We start from the raw sequence: 27,127 nt of genomic DNA on the forward strand, positions 1-27,127 counted from the left end.
TTACATGGGAAGAGGATTGTTATACTTTTACTTTCATCTTAAGGCTCCATTTGATTTTTTTTTTTTGGAGGGAAGAAGAGTTTTCAAAATTAAGGACAGGAAACTATTCAGCAGATCATACAATTTAAACACAACTGATGATGATGCATCAACTGAACTGCATACTGAACGTGGAAACTTAAAACTTATTTTTGAAATTTCTTTTGAATTTGTTAATGTTTGGCCAAAATAACGTGTAATAAATATATAAATAAAGCAAACTTACTGTAAAAGTCTTTACCAGATAGGTTTATCAAAAGTATGAATAATGTAAGTTATATTCTAATAACGTTACGTTTATAATTATTTCTGCTTGGTGTGATATATACACACACACACACACACACACATACACACTTTTCTTTGAAAATCAATTTGTTTGGATTTCTGACACTATTATTCATGTTGTTCCTTAGGGTGATATAACCCAATTTAGGTACATCACTGAAGTATATGTTAAATAGATAAGGCATGATTATAAACCCTAGTTTCAAAATTTAAACATTAACCAACTGAAGGAGAATAAATGAATTGAAGTTTATAAACATTCAACAAAAAAAATGTTTGGCCTAGTCACCTTTTTCAGAGCATCCCTTAGCTCTCTAGATGGCATCATATTAAACATCATTTAGCTTTGTCAAAAGTACCTTAAAATAATAACAGATGCACTATATCTATGGGTTTCCAATAAGCAGAAAGAATGTGGTTTACTTCCAGATTTCCACCAAAGAAAGGAAATTCTTACATTGTGAGACAAAGAATCCCAAAGGGAGTAAGTTTTTTCCATAAAGTTTTCATGAAATTTCAACAGATTTTCATACAGGATAGGCAAAAGCATAAACAAGACTATGTTATTGCTCATTTATTTTTATTTGCAGTGCAGGGTCTTAGTGCATACTAGGCAAATGCTCTACCACTGATCTACATCCCAGCCCAAGGATGTACGTCAACATGTTTTCTTCTCAGATGTTGCTTTGTGACAAGAAATGATCTGAAACAAAATAGATGGTTAATGCATGAAATATTTAAAGATTTCCATGAAATGAGTTGATAAAAAATGATCTTTAGCCCCTGTTTATATATACATATGAGCATATGTATGTCTAATTACTCCACCACAAAAATAAATGAAACAAATCTACAATAGGTACAAATTATATACATTTATTAATAATTTTAAATAACACTCTTGTATAAATTCTTTCATATATTCAAATCATACACAAATTTAGAAATGCATCATGAAGCCTAGAAGAGCATGTATGAGACATGTTTTTTTTAATTTGTGTTAGAATTTTAGTGACATAAATATAAGTTTATTGTTTCAGAAACATTCCATAATTGCTTGGGCTAAGTTTTAACTTCTTACAGAGTGCTTGTGCCTAGCATTAAAACTTGACTTTAAATCATTTAGCTTTTAGACTAACTTGAATCTGAAGCCCTGGGCTCCCACCCTAGGACTGCTGCTACAGTTAGTGCATGTACATTAGCAACAACAACACAAAAAGATTCCCAGCTGCCTTTGAAAAAGCAACATTCGAAACCACTGACATTTCAGTGATCATAACCTTCAACATTTGATATTATTTGATTTCTTTAGATGAATCAGTATGTTCTTCCTGCTTTTCCCCTTGGCATAGTCACTGGCTCAGGGTTCAAGAGAAAAATGCATTCACTTCCTATTACACTCCAGCACAAACCAAACCTATCTTAGCTCTTAAACTCTTCACTAGCAAGATCTTAACAGACCAAAAGGTCTTTTGTGGAGAAGGTCAGAAAGACTTTCTTAGCTCTAACAGGTCACACTGGTTTGCTTCTTACTCCTTTTAATATTTTGTCAGAGAACTTCCCTTGTGATGTGAAATTCAACTCCTACCTAACTTACCTCAAAATATAAAAATCAGGGAATATTTATTGTAAGTCATGACAAGTTCACATGTATAAATATTATCACATGTATGAATATTATCCTACAATAGGTATAGAACCAAGGCAAATGATCTAACAACCTGTGTTCGATCAAAATCTAACAAGAGGAAGTATGGCTGCTTCAGCTCTCTGATTCCAGAACAGCGTAAGGGCTAAAAACTGGAGTCTGAATTCAGGGTCTTGTACTTAGTAGGAAGGTGCTCTACCACTTGAGCCATTTCTTCAGTCAAGGGCTAAATATCTTGAAGGTACGCAGTTGACCCAAATGAACTAGTAGATCACTGAGTATTGCTTAGTAGTCACTTATCCTGGAAATACTGGGACTAGAGAACAGCCCTATAATTTGAAGCTTATACAAATTCTGCTCCTCTTACCCCCACCCAATCTCTATCCTCTCATTCCATGTCTGCTCTGTTCTCTCCTAAAACCCAGGTATCCATGGAAAAAGTAATTCATTAAGTCCATAGGACTCTGGTACATATGAGAGTTTTTACTTATTTTTTTTCTGTATAGCTGGAGAAATTCCATTAATAAAAAGAACCCTGGAAAGTAGAAAATGGAGAGGGGAAGAGCGAGGTGAGGGAGTACAAAGACCTATTTAATGCTACCTAAAACATCTATCAGAAATACATAAGGGTTTACTAAAATGGGTTAATTAAAAATGCGTAAGGGTTTACTAAAATGAATTAGTGAAGACAAAAGTATCATTTAATAGCATTAACTGTCATTTCTTGATAAGATTCACATGGGTATTTCTTTAACAAATGTATTTCTAACCCTTACAACTCTTCCAATATTAGGCTTTCTAGAGGACTGATGGGGTTCGGCCGCTGGATGCCATCTTTCAAGGGATAGCTTCAGAGGAATGAAAATTGTGCAGGGGATTTCATACCAGTTTTCTCATCTGACTTCAAGGGTAGAGCAACGCATGATTTATACTTAGAACAAAATTATTCCACAAGCAAAAAGCTGAGGTCATTAAGAAATATTATTTTAAACAAGTACAAAGGTCTTAGTTTTCCCACCATGGTGAAAAATTACGAATATGACCTAAGAGGTGAAGTTAAAGTTAGCAAGTATTTAAATATAAACGTTCTGTGTGATGTAACTTTAGCATTATCTTTTCAGGTTTGTTTCAAGGAACCTCTGCATAGTCAGAACTCTATTTTGGCTTTGGCTTTTGGATCCCAATAAACACTCCTCTGTCTTTATTGAGTTAACTTGTTTTTAACAAATGTTTATTTCCCATCATCCTCAATCCTGACCTTTTTTTTTTCCCCAGAGGGTGAGGTATTAGGGAGAAAGGCTATGCTACTTTGCATAATCCTTTAGAACAGTATATACCACCTAAGCAGCAACTGTTGAGAAAGCAAGTTTCCCCCTGCTTGGAGGGATTAACTCACGTTAGCAAAGCATAACTGGACTTTGTTTTTTGTTTTGTATCACTAATAGTGGCTTTAGATAAGAATTCTCCTGTGTGTGTGTGTGTGTGTGTTTTCTCCTCATAATCTTTCATGGCTCTGTGACCCTGAATTGCACCTCATAGTTACATCCACACTGGGGCCTCTTCCTCCCAGTCTTCTTGTGTTTATGGCTGGGCAATTTCTGCATTAGCACAGTCAAAAAGACTATACGCTGCAAAACTGGGAGTCCAAATTTGAAGCCTAATATTGACACACATTGTGTGTCACAGAGCAACACATTTAGCCCTTCTGTGCCTCAGTCTTCACATCTATAAAATGAGTAAAAATTACTTCCTCAGAGGAGAGATAGAATAAACTAAGGATGTACATAGAAAAGTGTTTTGTAAACTAGAAAGGGCAATACACATATTGATTTTTGTGTGTGTGATGCTGGGATTGAGCCTAAGGCCTCACACATGCAAGAGTTCTGTAGCACAGAGCTGTATCTCTAGCCCTTAAGAATTTTTTTTAATATAATGTAACACAATGTCTACTCTTGTGGGCAATAGTCAAATATGCAGAATGCCTTCAAGTTAACTTGAAGCAGATTATCTGCCAACACATCCTCAAGGACATCATCTCCAAACTCTGGGACCAACTTGGGGGTGTTCTATAAGAAAGGGACCAAATTCTATTTGTTTGTTTGTTTGTTTCCCTGAGGAAGTTAGGTAAGCAGGCCAATTTGGATTCCTTGGGTCCAGTCTATCCAATCTAGTAAGCAGTCTTTGCTCTTTTTCCTGACCACTTCACAGTTTGTCGTTCTTCCTCTTAAATATATTGAATATCTATATTCAACTTCTGGCTACCTTTCTTGGTGTGCTTAATCTACATGTCAATATCGTAAAAGATGAGAGCAATAGCAATTGGTATCTGGGAAATGAAAACCTGCATCTGAAAGAAAGGACTAGCTATACACACCCAACTACAGAGCTACCCGCTAACCAGCCAAGAAGCTGGAAAAACTGAAGCATTGAAGAAAATGGGACATCTCTCATGACAAATCAGTGATAGGGTATGTTCAAATGTAGGACATGAGTTATTTTGGGGTATGGAAGGATAAAAATGTTTTACAGGCATGAAAACGTGTGATATGATGGCTTTTCTTTTGGAACTCAAATATTTCTATCTTTTGGAAGACTATCTTTTACATTCAGGAAAAATATTTTAATGAGGAATGTTTTACAGCAATCTATGTGAAACATTTAGAATGACTAGTGTATAGTTAGGTAACAGTTTTGGAGAATGAAGTCTTTGTCCTAGCTTAACAATTACTAACTTCAAAATCTATTGCTTGAATCTACAGTAAGGTAAAGAGCACACAGCTCTACTTTTAGGTTGAGAGAGGAAAGAAAAATTAGAAACATTCAACCTCTTATAAATTTCAACAAGGTCCAAAGAGGGACTAAAAATGACTGATGCTCACCAGAGTCCCAGCTCTAGCAATATTGCCACCTATTTTACAGTATTTTAGCCAACCCCCATATTTCCTTTTTACAACACCATTTAGCTGCTGTACAAATAAATTCTAGATGATAAAATATGACATGATTTTTTTACAAATAGATACAAATACAATGTTGACCAGATATGCTACATTAACTATGTACACCTTATTTTTCTAGAGACCGGAATAGTCCTTATTTTTAGAGAGGCAGGAATATTCCTTATTTTTAGATAACTTATCATTTACACTGAGCCCCTGAGGAGGACCATCAGCTTTCTGCTCCCTCAATGCTGCCTTCACCATTAGAAGCTTGTCCTGTGCTTTAATCTCACTACCCAGTGAGAATCCTAGGAGGAAAAAAAAGAAATCAAGCCCTAAAGATCACCTAGGGACCTTTCTGACCCTAGTCTAGATACAATCAAGATTGTTTATTATAATCCAGCCTAGACACCAGCTTTTCTTCCATTGTGTCTTTTTGCATGGTACAATGAATATAGTCCCTGCTCCTCCTTTAAACATAACATGTTCCAGGAATGGAGATGAAGTCTTGCAGCAGTCCATTTGCCCTCCACCCTGCTGTGAGATGAGTACCTCCAATGGTCTATTTGGAGATCCAAGTGGATTTGGGCTGCACTACGAGATTCAGCCTTTCCATACTCCCATGTGGTTTGATACAAAAATATACTTTACTTTAAGTCCTTAATGACATGAATCCTTCAGATCTTCATGGGAAACTAAGAGCAACAGATAGGTTAAGCACATTGCATTTGTACCTGACGAGTTCAGGTACACTATTTGCCTTTCTCAGCAAACTCTGCCCAGGCTTTGTCTGGCTCAGAGGGTGATGCTGCTTTAATAAGCACTGTGGTTTAAACAACCCAGGAGAACAGCTCTACCTCCTTAGGCTTTGTAGTTATGTATGGGTGTCGTCAGGGTCAGTTGCCCATTGGGAGCCACTTCATTGCCATCATCTTCCAACAATCCCGACACATCTGCATTGGGAATGCTGTCATGGTAGCTGCTGAAACTGATATTGTCTTCTTTCAGCTCGATGGTCCAAAAGGGGGCATTGAGCTTCCTGTTCTGGTACTCACGGTACATGTATACCGCCCCCACAAATCCCATCAGCAGCACCACCACAATGATGATGACTGTCAAAATGATGATGTTAAATTGGGTCCATGATACATCAGCTAAGGCTGAAGTGCTGTTTTCAGAGGAGCTTACTGAAAAGGTAGTCTGCAGGGATGTGGGGGTAAAGGTAATATTTATAACAGGGGTGGGCACTGATGTGGTCAAAGAGGCATTGGAAACCAAAATGGTAGAACCTTCAGGTGTTGGAACAATAACTTCTGAAAATAAAAACAGAGAATGAAATGTAAAAGTCAAAATTATCTAGTTTTCAGAAACAACGAAAGAAATACACATGAGAGTGGAAGTTGATGTAGGATGTTGACATGGCATCCTGTGTTAAGGCAAGTTTAAAATAATTTTAAAAGAACTACAGTGGTAAGAATTGTGGTATGGAAAGCTAGCTTATTATACTTATAGCTGTCCAATATGAATAATATTTACACTGAAATCCTCAGATAATTCCAGTGTTGGAGTTTTCCATTCTTCATTACTCATGAAATCATACAAATTCTTGTAAGGATGATAAGTATATCATTACTGAGTTTTAAATCACATGGTTAAAAGTGACAGGGATAGATGGAACTAAAATAAGTCCAACATGTCTAATAACATCTTAGTAAGGTAAAATTTTCCTCAAAGAAAGTACAGAAAAAATTGTATTTTAATTTAAGCATTCAAGGTTGATGTTAGCCAAGAGAGATAACAGCTTTCCTTTAATTCCATAAATACGAATCTTCCTTTGATAGATTACAGCTACTTTGTAATTAAGGTACTAACTTTATACTTCCAGTGACAGAATAGTTGGAGGGGGGTACACCAAAGATTTTGGACTCTGTGTTGCTATAAATAAATGAATCTTTCTAAATCTCAGGTTCCTCATTCATTAATGTGAATAATAAAGTCTATCTTGAAGAGTTCTTAGAGAAGGATCAGATTTAATGCTTGGTGTATATTAAGTACTCAATAAAATATTGTTGTTATAATTCAACATCATAGCCAGCCAACTCAATTTATCAGAAAAGAGGTAAAATGTATATTAAAGAACTAACAAAAATAATCACAGCCCTGTCTGCTGACAAGGCAGACCTTGGTATGGACAAAGTAACCAAAATGGTAAAGAAATTGAGTGCCAGCATCTCTAGCTTGAGATAGGACTCAACCATTAAGGATAAGGATCACATGCTGACTGGTGGTCAACATGTGATTTGTGGGAGAGCAAGGACTCATTCTTCTGTGAACAAATACACTGAATATTATTAATTTGGATTTTTAAAAAAACTTTTTTTGGGGGAAATGCCAATACTGAGGCTTGAAATCAGTGACTAGGTACTGTCCCTTAGCTTTTTCTCTCAAGGCTATCATACTACCACTTGAGTCACAGCTTCATTTCTGTCTTTCTGATGATTAACTGGAGATAAGAGTCTCAGACTTTTATGCCCTTTGTTAGCTTTGAACTGAGGTCCTCAGACCTCAGCCTCCTGAGTAGTTAAATGTAGAAGAGTGAGCCACCAGCACCCAGCCCTACCGTGAATTTATAATCACAATTATTTCTAAATATTTCTTAACTTCCTTATAAGAATTTGTTCATGTAAATAACCTTTTCTTTTAAAAATCAAAAGAAATGTTAATACTAATACTAACATATTCAAAGTAAGAACAGATGCTAGAATGAACTCTAGTTTACCAACTGGAATGTCTAGTAAGACTGTAGGTCCCATCTTGAGAAGACCTTTGATGATTACTAAAGGTGATGAGAATAAAGCAAGCAAAAGGTAAAAAGAAATGATAGTACTTTTAAATCATTAACATAAAAATTGATGAAGGTAAAATGTGAGAACCCTTGGTCTCACTGTCTCAATGACTTTGTCTTGGTCCTCAAATTTCTGGAGTTGACTTTCCAGTATTGGGAGAGAAGCAGAAAGAAAAGGAAACCTCTTCAGGCAATTATCTATGAAAATACATTTCCAGAAACTCCTCTGGTAGAATTGGAAGGTGTTAGAGAGCTAAATGCAGCTGTCCTGAAATTTTCAGTGCTAGCCCTTTGATAATAAATTTGCAATCTTGGGTAAAGTTTACCTTTCTTAATGCAGTTTCTCTGGAGATCTCGGACATAACCTTCCAGGCAGTTCTCACACCAGAACCCAGTGGTGTTGTGAAGGCAGTTGATGCACTCACCGCTCTCAGGCTTACAAATCTTTGGAGTTTTAATTGAATCCACATGGCCATGACACTGGCATGGCATACAGATGCTGTCGGAATTGTAATAGCCATTTCCACATGTATTGCAGTTCTTGCCTGTGTAACCATCTTTACACTGGACACATGTAGGTTCCAATTCATCCAATTCTAAAAGAAAGAGAGCACCAAAATAATTTAGTAAAGTCTCAGACCACAATTAAAAATGCAAAACACGTCCTAGTCCTTAAACCCATTTATAAACTCTCTTAAGAGACATGAAATTAAAAGACATGAAATTTAACTAATAATTTATAGCTTATGGTCTAATTTTCAGGCATATAGGAATGATAAGATTGGCCAGAGAAACTATTTAGGTAGAAGGCTATATATATATATATATATGTATATATATATATATATATATATATATATATATATATATATATATATATGCTTACACCAGGAGTCAGAATAATTATGATGGGTTGATACTTGCATAACCTTTTTATTCCTTCATTTTCAGACATGACTAATTGTACAAAACAATGCTTTAACAAAATTTCCCTTTCCCCCTCTCCTACTTACATATTGATACTCTTGGTCTCCTTCATTTTCACTCTGCTCAGTCTCCAGAGATTAGCTTATCCGCCCACATGATCAACAATTCCAAAATGGGCCTTGCTAGTCCATTTCACTATATTAAATTTCAAATTATATACTGTCTATATTATGTGAATCCAATTTTAAACAACAGAAACAGCTGTCCTTTCCTCAGTCCTGTCCTCCCCTCCGGTGTTCCCTATGTTTCAGTGAATGGTTCTAACATCTAGCCAAAAACTTAAGAGTCATCTCTCAATACTCTTTTTCCCACCTCCACTTCTTTTTCCCCCCTTTTGCAGTACTAGGGTTTGAACTCAGAGCCTTGCATTTGTTAGGCTTGCTAGGTAATTGCTCTACCACTAAGCCACACCTCCAGCCCTCCTTTCCCTCCCTCCACTTCTAAGAACTTAGTAATTCATATCAATCATACTTCATTAAGATCTTTCCACTACAGATCTCCCTCCATCTTACCATAGTGATCTTAGTTTTGGCTTTCATCGTTTCTCATCTAGAACACTGACAACACTGTCTCATAGGTCTCTTCCTAATAGGTCTGCATTGCACCCCTATGATCTTCACAGTAAATCTGAGCATAGTGCTTTTCTAGAGACAGCTCTTCAAATCTTAATGTCTTCAGAATTAAGTGAAAATTAAACAGAATTTTCAGTAGCCTTCATAATTGAACCCTTACTGACCTCTTCCAACTCTTCTCCCTTCACCTCACATTCCACCACCCTCTACGGTGCAAGCACATAAATGGCTTTAGTGTCCTCCCAAAGATTGCCTGCATTCTTCTCTCTGAGTTTTTGTTCATACTTCTTCCTCTTCTAGGAATATTCTCCTGCCTCCCTATCCCCAGTTGAACTTGATAAATCAGACAATAGGAATTAATTTAGATACCATTTGCTTCTCAGAAGCACAAAAGTTTGTGCTTTATTCCCCATTTGGGTTAGGGTTACTCGATGCTTACCTGTAACACATAATTCTAATTGTAATTACCTGAGTACTTGTCTATCTTTCCTACTATACTATGACCTATTTATTGTCTCCATCTTTATCGCTAATGATTAGTATAGTGCCAGATAAAAAGTATATGCTCAATAAATGCCTGCTAAGTGAATAATTTCATCATATATAGTGGGAACCAACCCATAGTTATTTGCTCCTTTAAAAAATTTTCATATGATTTTGAGATTCTCAATGAGATTTTATAAGTGTTTTTAATGGCAAAAACCATAATTTTATTTGCCAAGTTTACTAGTTCCTTTCTTATAATCTCCAATTACAAAATCTGAACAATCTTGTTATCTGAACACATAATTATTACAAAAGAGATAATTTACATGGGTCATGAAACTTGTAGCAATTCAACACATCTTTGATGGTCTTTATAAAATAATGAATCCTTGTTGTCTATTTTACTATTATTTTAACAGCTTTGAAATATAATTCACCTCATATACACTGAAATATGTGTCAACGGTTTTTTTAATATACTCATAGAATTTATATCTGATAAAGAACTTCAACTTACCATTTTTGATTGTAGTTGATAGTGTGATCTCAAGTAACTTACTGAACTCTGAACCTCAATTTTCCATATTCCAAATAAAGGGTTTAAGCCAGAAATACTTAAGTTGTCTCTAGCAACTGATGACAACTGAATACGTTCATAACCCATGCAAATGCTGACACACAGAAAATACTTAACAAGAGGCTTATATTTCTGTTCTCAAGGAACTTACACATTATAATGGTATAGAATTATAGAATTCTGGAGTTCAACTACTACAGTAATAATAATTATTTGGAAAAATCCTGATGAAATAGATTGAAGATCTGAAATCAAGATTTGTCAAAGGCTTTTATGGCTATCAAATTCAGACTCATTGGTGTTTGTGATATGGCATTCAAAATCCCTGTTTCATTCTTTCTCCCTTATTAGAAATAACTTTGTTTTCCTGTTTTTTTTTTTGTTTTTTTGGGGGGGTCCAGTTGTGGGCCCTGAACTCTGGGCCTGGGCGCTGTCCCTCAGCTCTTCAGCTTAAGGCTAGCACTCTACCACTTGGGCCACAGCGCCACTTCTGGCTTTTTTCTTTTTGCTTATGTGGTGCTGAGGAATCAAACCTAGGGCCTCAGGCATGCAAGGCAAGCACTCTACCACTGGGCCACCTTCCCAGCCCCTGTTTTCCTGTTTTTTGCTTGAACTCAGTGCCTAGGCGCTGTCCCTGAACTAGTTTGCTCAAGACTAGCATTTTACCATCTAAGTCACAGCTCCATTTCTTGCTATTTGGTGATTAATCAGAGATGAGAGTCTCATAGACTTTCCTGCCTGGGTTGTCTTCGAACCACAATCCCCAGATCTTAGCCTCCCAAGTAGCTAGAATTATAGGTGTGAGCCACTGCCACTTGGTGACTTTGTGTTTTTAATAAGACTTTAAAAATCAGACTGTCTATTTTAACATTTCTGTTTCTTTGCTCTTATTGATTTTTTACCTAAAAAAATATTCTTCCTTTTGTCCCCCACTAAATTCTGACTCTCATCACAGGACTATTACCTCCTCTCGATAATCCCCCAGGCTGGAAGAGTGTTCTCTCATGGAGCATCCACCATGCATAGACCCATCACACTGTGGTGCACTAATCTGTATTTTTCTGCATCAGAAATGGTTAATTCTGAAAGGGTCAAATCTCTGATTCAGTGGGGTACCTCTTACCCCTACCCTGCAGTGTAAGCGCAATGTATTTTAGACCACTTACATACTGACCAAACTGTACTTGTCAGATCCCTATTCAGCCTTTGGCTTTGATCTCCCACTCACCGCTACATAGACACACTGCTAGATGTTCAAGTCCTCAATCTTCAAGGCCCAGTTTGTATGTTACTTGCTTTATGACTACTTTTCTATACTTCCCAGTAGGAAATTATCCTTCTTCCCTCAAGCTCTCACAGCTCCAGTTCTAACCATGTTCTACCCTGAGTATTGTTATCTCCCTTTCTACTCATTCAACATATGGGAATAGGAATAAAATCATTAAATATACAGACATGGTCTCTACCCTTGTGGAATCTGTAGTCATTGGAAAGGGCAGATGAGAACAAGGATTTCAAGCATATATTTTCTTTTTTCCAGTTGGTCATGGGTCTTGCACTCTGAGCCTAAGCGGTCCGTCAGCTCTTCAGCTCAAGGTTAGCACTCTACCTCTTGAACCACAGTGCCACTTCCAGTTTTCTAGTGGTTTATTAGAGATAAGAGTCTACGGACTTTCCAGCCCAGGCTGGCTTTGAACTGCGATCCTCAGCCTCCTGAGTAGCTAGGAATACGGGTGTGAGCCACCAGCGCCCAGCCATATTCATTTTATAGGCATCTTCTTCAAGAAAGTTTATCAAGTTTATTCAGAAATCCTTTATAAGTCAAATATCTTAAATCAGGTCCTATGATCAAAACAAACAATACTCTAGATGAGTCAAGGACTCCAAAGTTCTTATTTAAATTCCTATGAAGGGCTGGGAAGGTGGCTCAGTGGTAGAGTGCTTGCCTTGCATGCCTGAGACCCTGGGTTCGATTCGCCAGCACCACATAAGCAAAAAGAAAAAAAGCCGGAAGTAGCAATGTGGCTCAAGTGGTAGAGCGCTAGCCTTGAGCTGAAGAGCTGAGGGACAGCGCCCAGGCCCAGAGTTCAGGCCCCACGACCGGACCCAAAAAAAAAACCAAAAAACAAAAAACAAATAAAATAAATTCCTATGAAATTCTAAAATCTTAAACTGCTTAATACAATCAATGTGTTCCAAAACTAGAATTTTGATACTTTGGATATAGATTGAAATATTAATTTTCCATATTATTATTCAAAATATGAATATTTTCACATAGTCCTTCTAATATCCTAAGTAATTAGCAAACAGCTACATATATAGTGATAAGTAATATGTTATCTAAAGTATCACTTCTTTTACAAAAAATTTCATAACACACAATCCCAGGTACAAGAGAACATTCTTCTTTTGTATTCTATTATGCCATATAAGTATATTTGCTACTTTTACTTTTTTTTTTTTGTCCGTTGTAGGGCCTGAACTCTGAGCCTTGGCGCTGTCCCTCAGCTCTTCAGCTCAAGGCTAGCACTCTATCACTTGAGCTACAGCGCCAGCATTCTCTACTTATATGGTGCTGAGGAATTGAACCCAGGGCTTCATTGCATACAAGGCAAGCACTCTACCACTGAGCCACCTTCCCAGACCCCATTTGCTACTCTTAATATGTGCTTTTTGTGTTTTCTTTTCTACTAGTTTGTGTCTTATTTTGCCCCATAAATACATTTGCTATATTCAATGCTTTATTTATGTATTTTCCTCTATGATACACTGCAGATTCCTTTGTTTTTTACTTTTATTTCCTTTGGTAGCACAATGCTCAATTATTATTTGTGAAATAAATAAAAATTTCATTAATTTTTTAACTTTTTTTTTTTTTTTTTGCCAGTCCTAGGGCTGAAACTCAGGGCCTGGGCATTGTCCCTGAGCTTCATTTGCTCAAGGCTAGCACTCTACCACTTGAGCCACAGTGCCACTTCTGGCTTTTTCTGTTTATGTGGTACTGAGGAATTGAACCCAGGGCTTCATGCAGGCAAGCACTCTACCATTAGGCCACATTCCCAGCCCAAAATTTCATTCATTTTGGAAAGAGGGACATACTAGTTCTCCTCATCAGGGATGGCAGCCAAGATGGTCTCAAATGCTCCCTGCCTCCTGTTATTCGTATCTCATGGAGTCCACTCCCACACTCAATAGGATAGGCATGTGCGACTATGGGGTATTATGAAACCTCTATGATTTCAGAGACGATTACAAAATACATTGCAGTTTCTCTCTCATTCTCTCTCGGATTATTCATTTGCAGAAGAAGCGAGCTACTATGTTGGAAAGACATGTATGTACCTGGAAGAAGAGGTCCACATAGCAAGTAATAGGAGCCTTTTGGCTCCATCAAGCTGTGTAAGTAAACCATCTTAAAAGCAGATTTCTAAGCCAGGCTCCAGTGGCTCACGTCTGTAATCCTAGCTACTCAGGAGGCTGAGATCTGAGGATCGCGGTTCAAAGCCAGCCTGGGCAGGAAAAGTCCGTGAAACTCTTATCTCCAATAAACCACCAGAAAACCGGAAGTGGTGCTGTAGTTCAAGTGGTAGAGCACTCACCTTGAGGTGAAGAGCTGAAGGACAGTGCTCAGGCCCAGAGTTCAACCCCCACGACCAACCCAAAAAAAGGCAGATTTCTACAGTCCCAATTAAGCCTTCAGACTACTGAGTACAGCTCTGGCTATTGTTTTGGCTGATTACAACTGCATGAGAAATCCCATCCAATATGAACAATAAAACATATTAAATCATTAAAATGTAAAACTTTTCACCTGCAAAGGACTTAAGTAACTAAAAAGTCAAGCCATACAACCGAAGCAGATATTTACAAATCATATTTTTATAAGTTTTCTAAAGTTTTTAATTTTTTTTTGTTGGTGTTGGTTGTGGAGCTTGAACTCTGAGCTTGGGTGCTGTCCTTGAGCTCTTCAGCTCAAGGCAAGTGCTCTACCACTTGAGCCACAGTGCCACTTCCAGTTTTCTGGTGGTTAATTGCAGATAAGAGTCTCACAGATTTTCCTGCCCATGATGGCTTTGAACCTTCAGACAATTTAGAATCCTCAGACAAATAAGTAAAAATAAGAATATAAAATGGTGTACTCATTTTGGAAAGTAGTTTGACAGTTCCTTGCAGAGTTAAGCAGACAGTGGGTATATATAACCCAGCTATTCCACTGCTAGGGTACACTCAAGAGAAATTAATACCTCTATATGTGTAGAACTGTGAGCACCAATGCTTAGAGAAACATTATTTATAATAGCTAGTAAGTGAAAACAACTCTAATGTCCATCAACTGACAAATGAATAGAAAAAAATTGAGATTCAGAGAGTGGAATATTATTTGACAATTAAGAGATGAAGTATTGATATACATTACAACAGAGTTGAACTTTGAAAATTCTACACCATATGAAAGAAGCTGGATACATGGACTATATATGACTCTATTTATATAAAATGTTCAGGATAGGCAAATCCATATGGAGGCAAATCCATATAGAGGTTACTTAAAGCTGACTTGGGATGGGAGTGACTGCAAATGGTTTCAGAGTTGTGTTTTGTGTTTGGTTATTGTTGTTGTTTGATGGGGAGAGGTAATGCAAGTAAATGTTTCAAAAATCATTGCAAGAACTGTTGTACAATATTGTGATCATATACCAAAAACACTGAATTATTCATTTAGCTGAATTTTATGCATATTTTAAAAGGAGTCAGAAAAGAGAAGAAAGATCTCAAATTGGGACTATCCATTTAGGTTGCTCTTAAATTCCTAACAGAAAAAGAAAGATATAATACTTTATTGTTTTAAGCTGTTACATTTTAAGATAATTGGGCATGCAGCAATAGATAACTAATTGTTATCAATTAAACAGGAGTTACCTGTATTTGTGAGATTATTAAATAGACACAACCAGTAAATATTATTAGGTACCTTTGAAAAAGTAGCTAGTGAATGTTACCATGAAACTGGTAAGCAAAAATTGTTCAGTTTTGAAGTTCCTGTGTTTAACTTATAGTGTTGGCTATAGAAATTTTAAATCTCAGCTGGGTGCAGGTGGCTCATGCCTGTAATCCTAGCTACTCAGGAGGCTGAGATCTGAGGATTGTGGTTCAAAGCTAGCCCAGGCAGGCACGTCCATGAGACTATCTCCGATTAACACCAAAAAACTGGAAGTGGCGCTGTGGCTCAGGTGGTAGAAGGCTAGCCTTGAGCTGAAGAGCTCAGGGACAGAGTCAGACCCAGAGTTTAAGAACCACGATTGACCTCCCTTTCTCCCCGCCCCCCCCAAAAAAAAGGAAAGAAAAGAAAAGAAATTTTAAGTCTTACTTTGCATATATATTTGGGCTAGATGGTAAATTTCTAGAAAGGAAAATGTTTTCTGATTTTATAAGTTACTTTCACATATAACATCCAGAACTCAATTTGTCAATTAAATTCATAACTACCAATGAAGGTTTCACAGACTTTCCCTGCTCTGAAATGAAGATTTAGAGAAAGGCCTTACTTATTGTGCAATTGCCTGTAGATGTCACTGCTGAACAAGGGCAGCGAAGACATCCTTTAGTGACATCAGGACTCTGGTAAAATCCTTCTTTGCATTCTTCACAGTGATCCCCTTTGCTATTTTCCTGGCAGTTTAAACAAGCACCTAAAAGAAGAATATTATTTTTTAAGGTTAAAATTTGCCCTGAAAGCATGGTAACTTTTGAAATTCATGGCTGAAACAAAAAGAACATAAGAATTACCAGAATAAGGAAAAGTAGTAAGGATGGGATGGTATTTAGTTTCTACTGCACCACAATTTTATGCTTTCCACATCTGTAAATTCGATGTCCCCTTAGGGGAAGGTGAAGAACATGGTTAGAATCATACTATGCCCTTGTTACTTGGTGACTATAGTATAAAACAGGCAAATTATGTAAAACTAGAAATAAAATAACCTCCATATCAATTAATAGAAGCATATACTGTGATATTTTCATAGCTTTGCTTCTGTATTTAAACAAATAAACTAAAAATATTAAACCAGCAATGGCTGAAACACATAATGCAGAAGTAACATGGAAAAATGCTTGTTTTTAAATTAAAAAAATACTAGCCAGGTACCAGTGGCTCAATGCCTGTAATCCTAGCTACTCAGGAGGCTGAGATCTGAGGATTGTGGTTTGAAGCCGCCTGGACAGGAAAATCTATGAGACTCATCTCCAACTAATCTCAGAAAAAGCCAGAAGGGGTTCTGTGTCTCAAGTTGTAGAGTGTTAGAGCAACAGAAGTGGGACAGTGCCCAGGCCCTGAGTTTAGGACCCAGGACTGGCAAAAAAAAAAAAAAGAAGTAAGTAATACTAGGCAAATAAATACAGAATACAATTAAACAGGGACTGAAAGGCTATAGGAGAATTCTATGGCCTGCTTTTCTCTGTAGAGGAAGGGAGAAAAAAATCGGACTGGAGAGGAATACAAAAAGGTCTCCAACCTTATTTGAAACTTTCTATTTCAAATATGTAAGCACATACACATATCTATAAACACAGAGCAAAATTCCAAGGTGTTAATATTTGTTAATTTTAGATGTAAGTCCATGAGTATTTGCTATAATATTCTTTATAGGTCTTTCTATTTAAAATTAAAAATAAAAATAAAAAACAACAAAGAAAGTGAAAAGGAAGAAGCAAATTTCTGCTTAATAATAATATTCTGTCTCAATCCTCTGTCACTCAGGGTACTCAACAGACTCCAAAGGAACAGAACACATGAAGAGGGGACTGCAAAGGGGTAGTACAGCTCACATTCTTTGTATTGGAGGCCCCAGAGATTCAAGGACACTTAGAACTACTATTACATAGGCAAGCAAGTAAACTCTAAAGAAACTAGGAAGATACTGAAATTTTATAAAATGAGCTAAGAATAGCTTAAACCCTCTTATTTGTTTCTTTCCCTTATTAGTGAAATGTTACCAAAAAAGGGGAAGGGACAGTGAGATGGTGATATAAAATAGTCTAACAAATGAAGAAAGATTTGAAAAACCAAAATAATGAACATATTATTTATATGTTAAATTTCAATTCTTAATTGGGCTAGGGAGGAATACAAAAAGGTCTCAAACTTTATTTGAAACTTTCTATTTCAAATATGTAAGCACATATACATATATATAAACACAGAGCAAAATTCCAAGGTGTTAATACTTATTAATTTTAGATGTAAGTCCATGAGTATTTGCTATAATATTCTTTATAGGTCTTTCTATTTAAAATTTCAAAATAAAAATAAAAAACAACAAAGAAAGTGAAAAGGAAGAAGCAAAATCTCCCAAACTTCATGAACTTATTAATAAAGACATCTTTTCAATATTTTAGCTTGTATCCTGCTTCTTTCACATTCTCATGTACTTATATAAGTAATTCTTGAAAATATTTTAATGATAATATATTAATAGTTACTATTTATTGATTGCTTAAGATAAGCAGGGGACTTACTGTATTATACGTAAAAAGTATTGTATTTAATCTTTTCAACAACCTATTAGACAGTTACTGTTATTAACCAAAATTTATATATAAAGAAACAGATTAAGTAACTTTCCCAAGATAAAGAGTTGATTTCTAGCTGGGCCCTGGTGGCTCACACCTGTAATCCTAGGTATTCAGGAGATTGAGATCTGAGATTAAGATTCCAAAACAGCTGGGGCAGGAACGTCTGTGAGACTCTTATCTCCATTTAACCACCAGAAAACTGGAGGTGGTACTATAGCTTTTGCTGTGAACAAAAGAGCTCAGGGACAGTGCCTAGGCCCTGAGTTCAAGGCCTGTGACTGGAAAAAAAGAAAGAAAATAAAAAAGATCTGATTTCTATGTTACTAGCCACATAATAATACTTAGATGTGATTAACTTAATTCCATATTTTTATAAAATTGGATATATAATTGTTTAGAATTATTGCTAATTATTACTTTGGTGAGCATTTTTTAACATTTTTTTTGGTGAGCATTTTTTGTTTTTTGTTATTTTTTGCTTAATGTGGTGCTGAGGAATCGAACCCACAGCCTCATGCATGCAAGGCAAGCGCTCTACCACTGAGCCACCTTCCCAGCCCCTAACATAAAGTTTTTTTTATGAATTTAGAATTATGTCTTCAGAATAGGCCCCTGAAAAGAAAATTACTGGATTAAAGAAGTATTTTTAAGATGTCTGATATTATTAAATTGTTTTCAATATTTTTACCAATAAATTTACCACAAAAAGGGTAGTTTAAAAATCTAATTCAATCTAAAAAGTTACAGAAAAAGACCAGAAGTGGGCAAGAATAGACTGTGGAAACCTCGTGAGTGGCCACCAGGGGGCAATCATACCACAGCACTTTCAGAAAAGAAAATCTAATTTCATTTGAAGAAAAGGGAAAGATTGTATATAAAACTTGTGATTTTAAAAACGAAGCATTTGTGCTCTTTCCTATTGGATTATAGTTCCATATATTTCCAAACAAAGAAACTATTTATTTCTCTCATTATTAGCTGATTTCAGAAATCATAACCATATAAAGGATTTCTTTTGATTCACATTATCGCCAGAGAAAGCACTGCTTGCCATTTACTTAACAGTAAAAAAGAACTACCTCATTGCTGCAAGGAAAAATAAAAAGAACCTTCAATGTACATGACTTTTTGGTGCTGTAAAAGTTGTGGGAAGCAATTGGAATAGATTCAGGATAATAAAACATTTCCCTGGGTACTCAACATGTAACCTAACCTTTGTTTTGCATGTTTTCCCACTCATTTGTTCATTTATTTGACAGTGGATGAGTAATTACCCTAGGCCAAGATCATTGCTAAAGACTATATTGAAAACTGAGACTTTTTATGTCCTCTTGGTACTTAGCATGGAGTGAGCCATGTGTAATTCATAACCAAAAAAAATACATAATTATAAATTTTGATAGATACTATGAAAATATAGGTGCATGGAAGAACATAAAACAGAGGTGTTTTCATTGAGTGTGGAACATCAGGAAATACTTTCTAATGAGGTAACCTTTAATTAAAGGCCTGAAAGAAGAACATGAGTTAATAAGGCAAAGGGGCCCCATGGGGTAGAGGTAAAATAAAAAGACCATTATAGTCAGAGGAAAGATCATGTATTAGAACCCTGAGGCGAGGGAACATAGCTTGTTTTAGAAACAGAAGCCAGTGTGCCTGGCTTCACAGATAGTAAAGAAAAAGAATAGTATACAATATACCTGACAAGTAGGCAGGGACCAAATTACATAAAAGAAAAATGTAATGCAATTTCTGCAAAATCAGCTTCTCTGTATTTGCTTCACTATATAAAGAAGAGGCTTGAGCCTAAGTCCCAATCCACATTGGTTGATTTTTCCAGGGAACTTTCAATTCTAAATATTCTGCTACTCTTTTCCCATAAAATTACTTAGGAGATTTTTACTTGTCAGAGTAATGTGCCATAATTTTTTTAAAAAACAGTATTTAAGTGGCTTTTTAAGGAAAACTGAAGATCAGAAGACTGTCTTTAGTTTTTGATAGTTTAATTTTTCCAAAATGTGATTTTTTTTCTTTTTTAAAAAATACTGCTTTCAGTTTTTTCAGCTTTATGAACCTGCGAGTTGATGATTTTCATTGGTTTGGAAAACTCCTAGTCATTATCTCTTTCCTCCTTGTCTGAGTCTCTTATTACATTTTTGTTAGGTTTTTTTTTTTTGGCAGTGTCCCACATGTCTTTCCTGCTTTGTTCTTTCCATTTTATTTTTTCTAAATGCTTTAGTCTGGCTATCCTAACTGCGTTGTATTTGGTTCTACTAACTTGTTTCACTGTGTTCAATCTGTTTTTAAGCCTATCCAAATGGGTTATTAATTTCTAGTATTATATTTTTCAGTCTAGATTGTCCATTGGATTCTTTTTTAATAGAGCACAATCCTCTATTGAAATGTTACCTCTTTTTGTCCAATTGGTCTGACTTGCCTCTATTCTCTTGTTCTTTTTGGCAGTAAGAGTTTGAACTCAGGGCTTCATGCTTGGCAGGCTGAACAATTTCTCCAGCTCTTTGTTTGGCACTGGTCATTTGGAGATAGACTCTCACTTTTTCCCGCCAGGCATGTGCCCACAATCCTCTTGTTTTACTCTTCCCAACAAAGCTTGGACAACAGGCATGTGCCACCATAATGAACTTTAGCTGGGGTAACAGATGTGTGCAATCATGCTCAGCTCTTGGTTGAAAAAGGATCTCTTGAACTCTTTGCCCTGGCTGGCCTCAAAACATGATTCTCCTAACCTCAGCCTCCTGAACGAGACACTATATCTAGATGGCCTCCGTTTTCTTAATATATTGATTTAATAAATCTTAATAAGTCTTTAAAAAATTTATTGAGTGTTATTAACAAGGTGATATACAAAGGGATTAGTTACACAAGCCAGGTAATGAGTACATTTCCTTTTGTACAGTGTCTTCTGTTCCTTCATTCGCTTTCTCTCTCTTAGTCCCTCTCTCCCGTCTCCATCCATGAGTTATATTGTTCACTTTCATGGAGTTCTCTTAGTAAATCTTTGTATTCTGGCTCTAACATGTACATTACCTGTGATTCTGCTTCCAATGTTTACATTTTCTCTTTTTACTGATTATGTTTTCCCATCTATGCATTCCCTTTGAATTTTTTAATCTTATGACAGACATGGTATAAGAAAGGTCTCTCTTTTCCTCTGCAAGGTAGATATAATGAAGAATTACCTCAGTCCAATCAGAAATTGAGGTAAACTGAAAACGGATTGCAATTTTAGTATTTGTCAGTTCACCTATGGTTCATCCCTTTTTTTTGGTTATAGCCCTTTTGCCTCCTCAATCCTAAAAAAAATCTGTGAGTGATTAGCACTGGCCACTGAGGCTTTTGTTTGGATTCCACTTCATGTAGCCTCAGAGCCTGGCATTGTCTTAAGAGAGATGGCTGTATGTTGTAGTCCTTTTTAACAGGATCCTGTCTTCTCAGCAAAAACTGATTTCTCTCTACATTTCTGACTTGTCTTCATCTCCTGCATAGTCAGCTAATGGCCAGAGTACGGGTCTTGTGTTTAAGGTCTCTCTAGTTTCCAACCATTGTGAAAACTCCAAGATTTCCAAAAGCTCTTCTTGTACCTCTTTCCTCAAGAAGCATTCCTTTGTGTAGGCCAAGTCTATGCCTAGAGTCAACAGAAATCCTCTAGAGAGGCTGCCTGGTGTAGTCTACCTTGATTTGACTGTGGCCAGCTTAACACATAACTTCACGGGACTGGTAAATGGAGCTTTACAACTAGAACCTGGCACCCTCAGTATCAGGAATGTACATTCTGGCTTTAATAAAAGCTATTTTTGTCACCATGTTAGCCTCCCTCCTCTGACCCACAATGAGAAAATTCACTGATCTTGTTGCTGCCTTTCACTATACTTCCAGTAAACCTCCAATAAATTGTACTCTGTTCGAGGCTGGATCTGTCTGACTCTTTCTTTGGCCTCATGACATCTTACAATCAGTTCTTTTACCCTGGATTTCCAGAACATCTGGTGATAATAAGCTTACTTAGGAAGAGTTCTCTAAAATTTCTCTGAAATTTTAGTTCAGAGAGTTCTTTCTTCCAAGGCTCTCCAACCATTATGACTTGAAATTTATGTATTGTCTTCATGTTGTTATAAAAGGAATGTGGCTTATTGTGTCCTATGACATTTAATTTAGAAGAGAAAGCTCCTTTTAGACTATTTGAGAAGAATCAATGTATAGTGAAAGCCCTCAATGAAAATAACAACACAATAATAATATGGCAAATTAAGGAAAGTATGTACCTGTAAGAGCATCACAGCTGGCAGACCGATTATTGCAATGGCAGGGCAAGCAGCCATTCTTACTAAACCCATAATATCCATCTTGGCATCTGTTACACGTAGAGCCGGTGATACCCACTCTGCACTGGCAATTTCCAGAACTGTAAATAAAGGCAAAGCCAATGAACAAAAGTAAATCATTTTGAAAGTTTCATTGCCTAACATCTCACATAGATGATCTTAATGTACAGTGAAGAATTCCAACTAGATTCTAGATTCTAGTTTAATTTAAATTGGAACTTTAATGAGATATTCATGACTATATAATCCAGCTTGTATTTTTCAATCTTATGCCAGACATGGTATATCATATTCATAATAACATGGTATTAATACTTTAATACTAATCATTGGTGATCACTTTTTGATCTTCTATATTTGTATAGTTAATATATACGAGGATACACAAAGAATAGAAATGCTCAATGTAAAATCTTTGTTTACAATGCACTGGGGGCATAAAACTTGTACCACTGCTATCTTTCATTGCTTAATTATCCCACAGTTCTATTGGCATTCACTCCACTCTGGAAAAAAGAAGAAACACCAACTAGTCATCACCCAACTTTTAGTTGAGTAATATAAACAGTAAGATCTTAATGAATGTGTCATCTTGTGTCCATTTTGATGCTCACAAGTTGATATAATTCTCTACATGAGGCCAAGGATACCCAGCCCGAGTAAAAGGTTTCTTTACATGCTAATTATGTACCTCAAGATTTAGATTTTATCTGGATAGATAAAATCATATTGGTAAGAGACAACTGAACATAAAACTCTTTATAGCATAATTTCCTTAGAGATTCAGCTTCTAATAATAAGCCCCCATGGATTTGTTAGTCTTAGTTCATGAACCAAACTAAAATTGCTAATACTTACATAGCTTTAATGCATAACAGTTAAAACCATCCCTACTGCCTCCTATATTCCTATTTCTATATTTAAAATGGAGGTTATAATTTAATTGGAACTCTAGGTAGAATTTTGAAAAAAAAATGGAAGTACAACATATAGTCTACATGTGTATTCTACTAGTAGCATCCAAACCTGAGGACTGTTTTTAAATATATTTTTAAAATTTTGACAATTTAAGATGTGTCTATTTACTATTCCTTGAGTTAAATAATGAGTTTTAACTTCTACATTTAAAAAACTCTACTTCAAGTAGTTAAACTTGAACTGTACTTCTCTCCTCCACTGTCCTACTTCTCTGTAATCTCAAGAAATTTTAAAAATGAATTTTTAAAAAACAGCTTTACATGAAAATTCTTAGGGCTTTACTCAAAAAAGCCAGGCTCATGTAAGCCATGGTCTCAAACCCTTGTATTCCAAGAATCACCTATCAAACTCTGGATTCCTATTAAAAACTGCCTAGTGTGTCAAGTTATGCAATTTCTTAGGAAACAAATAATTTTACAGAGAATGTAAAGTGAGCTATCTAAAAGCAAGAATGATATAATAATGATTAGTAGTAAGAAAGAAACAAAGGGCCCCATCTATTGAAGGCCTATGTCACTACATATACCTCATCTCTGATTTTCAAGATAAACTTACTAGGTAAAGGTCATAATCCTTGATGTACTACTGAGATAATAAAGGTATTGAACACAGTAATAAGCAATAACATAGCCAATGGCCCCAAAGTAGTTGCTAGCCCTATGAGGAGGCTTGACCTTCAGAATTCTTTTCTGGGCACTCAAAAGACTGATGCAATCAGCAGTCTTTCTCCCTGGAGAATCTGTTCCTTAGTTACTTATTTTTTTTAAAAATCTAAGAGTAAATTATGAATCTTGATAAAGCTGTTAACTAAGGTTAGATAGCATGCTTCACTTTTCCTAGAAGGAATTTAAAAAAATAGAATAAGAAGTACTTTTCTCTCTTAAAAACAAAAACCAAAACAAACAAACAAACAAAAAAAACACAGAGAGTGAGAAAGAGCACAAAGTAGGAAAGTTTGGTTGTGAGGTTGCACCAGAAGTGCTTTTCTATCATGTTACTCATGGCCCATGGCCAATGTCGGCATGCATAAGAATTAAATCACTCTGCAAACATAAAGCATGCCTGTGTGACTTCTTTTATAGAATAAAGCCTTTACAACATCCCCTTTCATGGCTCCCTCCATTAAAAACCTTTGAATGCTTTCTGAAGCAAAGGTCAATGATATAAATGAAAAAAAAAAAAAAGACTATTAACAGAACACATGCTTATCCATAAATTTGAAATGAAAGAATCAAGCAGTCACAGATTCATATTTGGAGAATAAGGGCACAGAACTAGATTTTGTTTTTGAGAATTAAAACAGCACTTTTAAGAAATTTTAAAAATGAATTTTAAAAAGAAACAGCTTTCCATGAAAATTCTTAGGGCTTTACTCAAATAAAACCTACTATAGAAAATAAAGAAAGCCAGGCTCATGTATTCCAAGAATCACCTATCAAACTCTGGATTCCTAACATTTTTTGGACAGTTCCAGGATGTTTTCTTAGTGGCATCTAGGAGCAGAACTAAAATTTTAATACAATCAGAAATCTCTACTTCTAATAAAAGCTAACAAAAATTTTAAGATATAATTTGTTGAGCTGTGTCACTTCAAGAATTTGAGTTTTTAGTAAAGTATATACTGCAGAGAATTACATCACAAAGAAAAAGAAGTATTCATAAAAAGTATAAACTTAAGTGATATTAACAAGTATATACTAAATATTTCTTAAATTATCTCAGATGATTTTTTAAATTATCTTTAAGTAGTTATACAAAGGACTTGCCATTCAACAAAGAGGTTGAAATTTTTTTATAATATCAATTCTTTCTTTCTGTCTTTCTTTTTTTTTCTTTTTTTTTTTTTGTCTGTAGTGGGGCCTGAACTCCACCTGGGCACTGTCCCTCAGCTCTTCTGCTCAAGGCTAGTGCTCTACCACTTGAGCCATAGCACCACTTCCGGCTTTTTCTGCTTCTATGGTGCTGAGGAATTGAACCCAGGGCCTCATGCATGCAAGCAAGCACTCTACCACTGAGCCACCTTCCCAGCCCTATAATATCAATTCATATAGAACTTACACACTTATGGGTGTATAAGATTAATAAATATTGTACGATTTAACACCTAAAACCTTTATTTATTGGGGCTGAGGAAACAGTTTTATAGTATACTAACTTATATAAGGCCCTAGGTTCAATCCTCAGCAACAAAAACTAAACACACACACACACACACAAATAAAAACTATGATTTCTCCAAACATATGTAAACAAGTAATTTATTGTCTAACATAAATAGCTTTCATTTTTCAAAAGGAAATTCAAAGATATCATTTCAAAATACAGCAGATGTTTATGTCACAAAAAATTTTGTCAAATAGTCTTTTCAAATAATCTGTCAGTGAAAATATTGAGAATTTCCATTATTTTATAATTATATTGATTAGGTGATATGGGTGATAGAATGTAGAAAAGAAGATAACAGGATTCATAAGGGGGAAAAATGTAGCCTGAAAAAAATAGAGATTGGCTCATATTCCAGATCTTTTAGTGACTATTTAACACAAAGCAGTTACTCTCTTTTAGTTTGAGTATTCTTCTTTATAAAATGAAGACAAAAATGAAGACAATTACATCAACCTTTATAGGGTTATTATGAGAAGATCAGAAGGTAAGTACTGTCCAACACATATTCAAACCATGAAAGCAATTGTGAAGATAATAACAAAATTCTTAGATGTTGAGGTTAGACTTCCTAGTAGGCAAGTAAAAGTAAATATCCTAGATTATTCTGTCTTAAACTCTGAAAAAAAATCACTGGAAAAAGGAAAATATGAGTACTTCTTAAAATTTAAAAAAAAAACTGAAAAAAAGACTAGTGTGGAACAAAAATGTGACTAATATTGCCGGGTAGCAGTGGCTCATGCCTATAATCCTAACTACTCAAGAGGCTGAGATTTGAAGATCGAGGTTCAAAGCCAGCCCAGGAATGAAAGTCCCTGAGACTCTAAACTCCTAAAAACCAGAAATGGCACTGTGGCTCAAAGTGAGAGCACTAGCCTTGAGCAAAAAAGCTCAGGAACAGTGCTCAGGCCCTGAGTTCAAGTCCCACAACCAATAACAACAACAACAACAAAATGTGAATTAATAAAAGAGTTCATTATGAACACATGACAGAAATAGTTTGGGGACAGAAAACTTTTAAATTGAGAAGAAAAAGGATCTGCAAAGTCCTACAGTAGGGGGATCAAAACCAGTTGGAGCCAGTATGCTTTATATCAATTAGCTAGTGATATAATTTCTTTCTTATCTGTCAAATGTCTTGGCATATTATTGTTATAAAAGCACTAACTTTTTCCTAAAGCTTACAAGTTATAAACTATGTATGTGTATGTGTACTTTATATATAATAATATCAATTTTAAGCAGCCATGGAAAAACTAAAAAGTATAGTTCTATTCAGGGGAAATAATAAATTTATGTCCTTCAGGAGTCTTGCTTTTCATCTTCCTCAGATAGTTTATGTGTAGGTACTTGGAAATGGCAAGAACAATATATAGGAAAAAATAGCTAAGAATATTTATTTCTCCTTCTACCTTCTTTTTAATAACTAAAAACAATTTGAGGGGAGATTGGAGCCATTAATTAAAATAGACTCTGAAATCAACAGAAATTTACTGATTATAAAAACAAGTTTTAAGAGATAAGACCATGAGGAAATTTTTACATGAGAAAATAGAAAAAAAATGAAAAGTTATTAACAATCCTTCATTTCACATTTGGACTATGTATTTTTAAAGGTTTTTAAAGATTTTAAAGATTTTTTTGTTTTTTTACTATGATAATAACTGAATATTCTGGTAAAAGA

General features: G+C 35.6%; 1 protein-coding gene across 1 annotated transcript in view; it reads right to left on the reverse strand.

Annotated features, from left to right (window-relative positions):
• Positions 1 to 1,187: 1,187 nt before the first annotated feature.
• Positions 1,188 to 27,127, reverse strand: part of Megf9 (multiple EGF like domains 9) — a 90,025-nt gene continuing 64,085 nt past the window's right edge. The window contains exons 3-6 of the mRNA XM_042678619.1: positions 22,243 to 22,382; positions 15,931 to 16,074; positions 8,086 to 8,355; positions 1,188 to 6,227 (exon numbers count right to left, since the gene is read on the reverse strand). Coding sequence (XP_042534553.1) covers positions 5,776 to 6,227; positions 8,086 to 8,355; positions 15,931 to 16,074; positions 22,243 to 22,382 — 1,006 coding nt within the window. The 3' untranslated portion in view covers positions 1,188 to 5,775. The remainder of the gene's footprint in view (positions 6,228 to 8,085; positions 8,356 to 15,930; positions 16,075 to 22,242; positions 22,383 to 27,127) is intronic.

This window comes from Dipodomys spectabilis, unplaced genomic scaffold (genome assembly GCF_019054845.1).
Source record: "Dipodomys spectabilis isolate Male_0828 unplaced genomic scaffold, ASM1905484v1 ptg000046l, whole genome shotgun sequence".
Taxonomy (NCBI): domain Eukaryota; kingdom Metazoa; phylum Chordata; class Mammalia; order Rodentia; family Heteromyidae; genus Dipodomys; species Dipodomys spectabilis.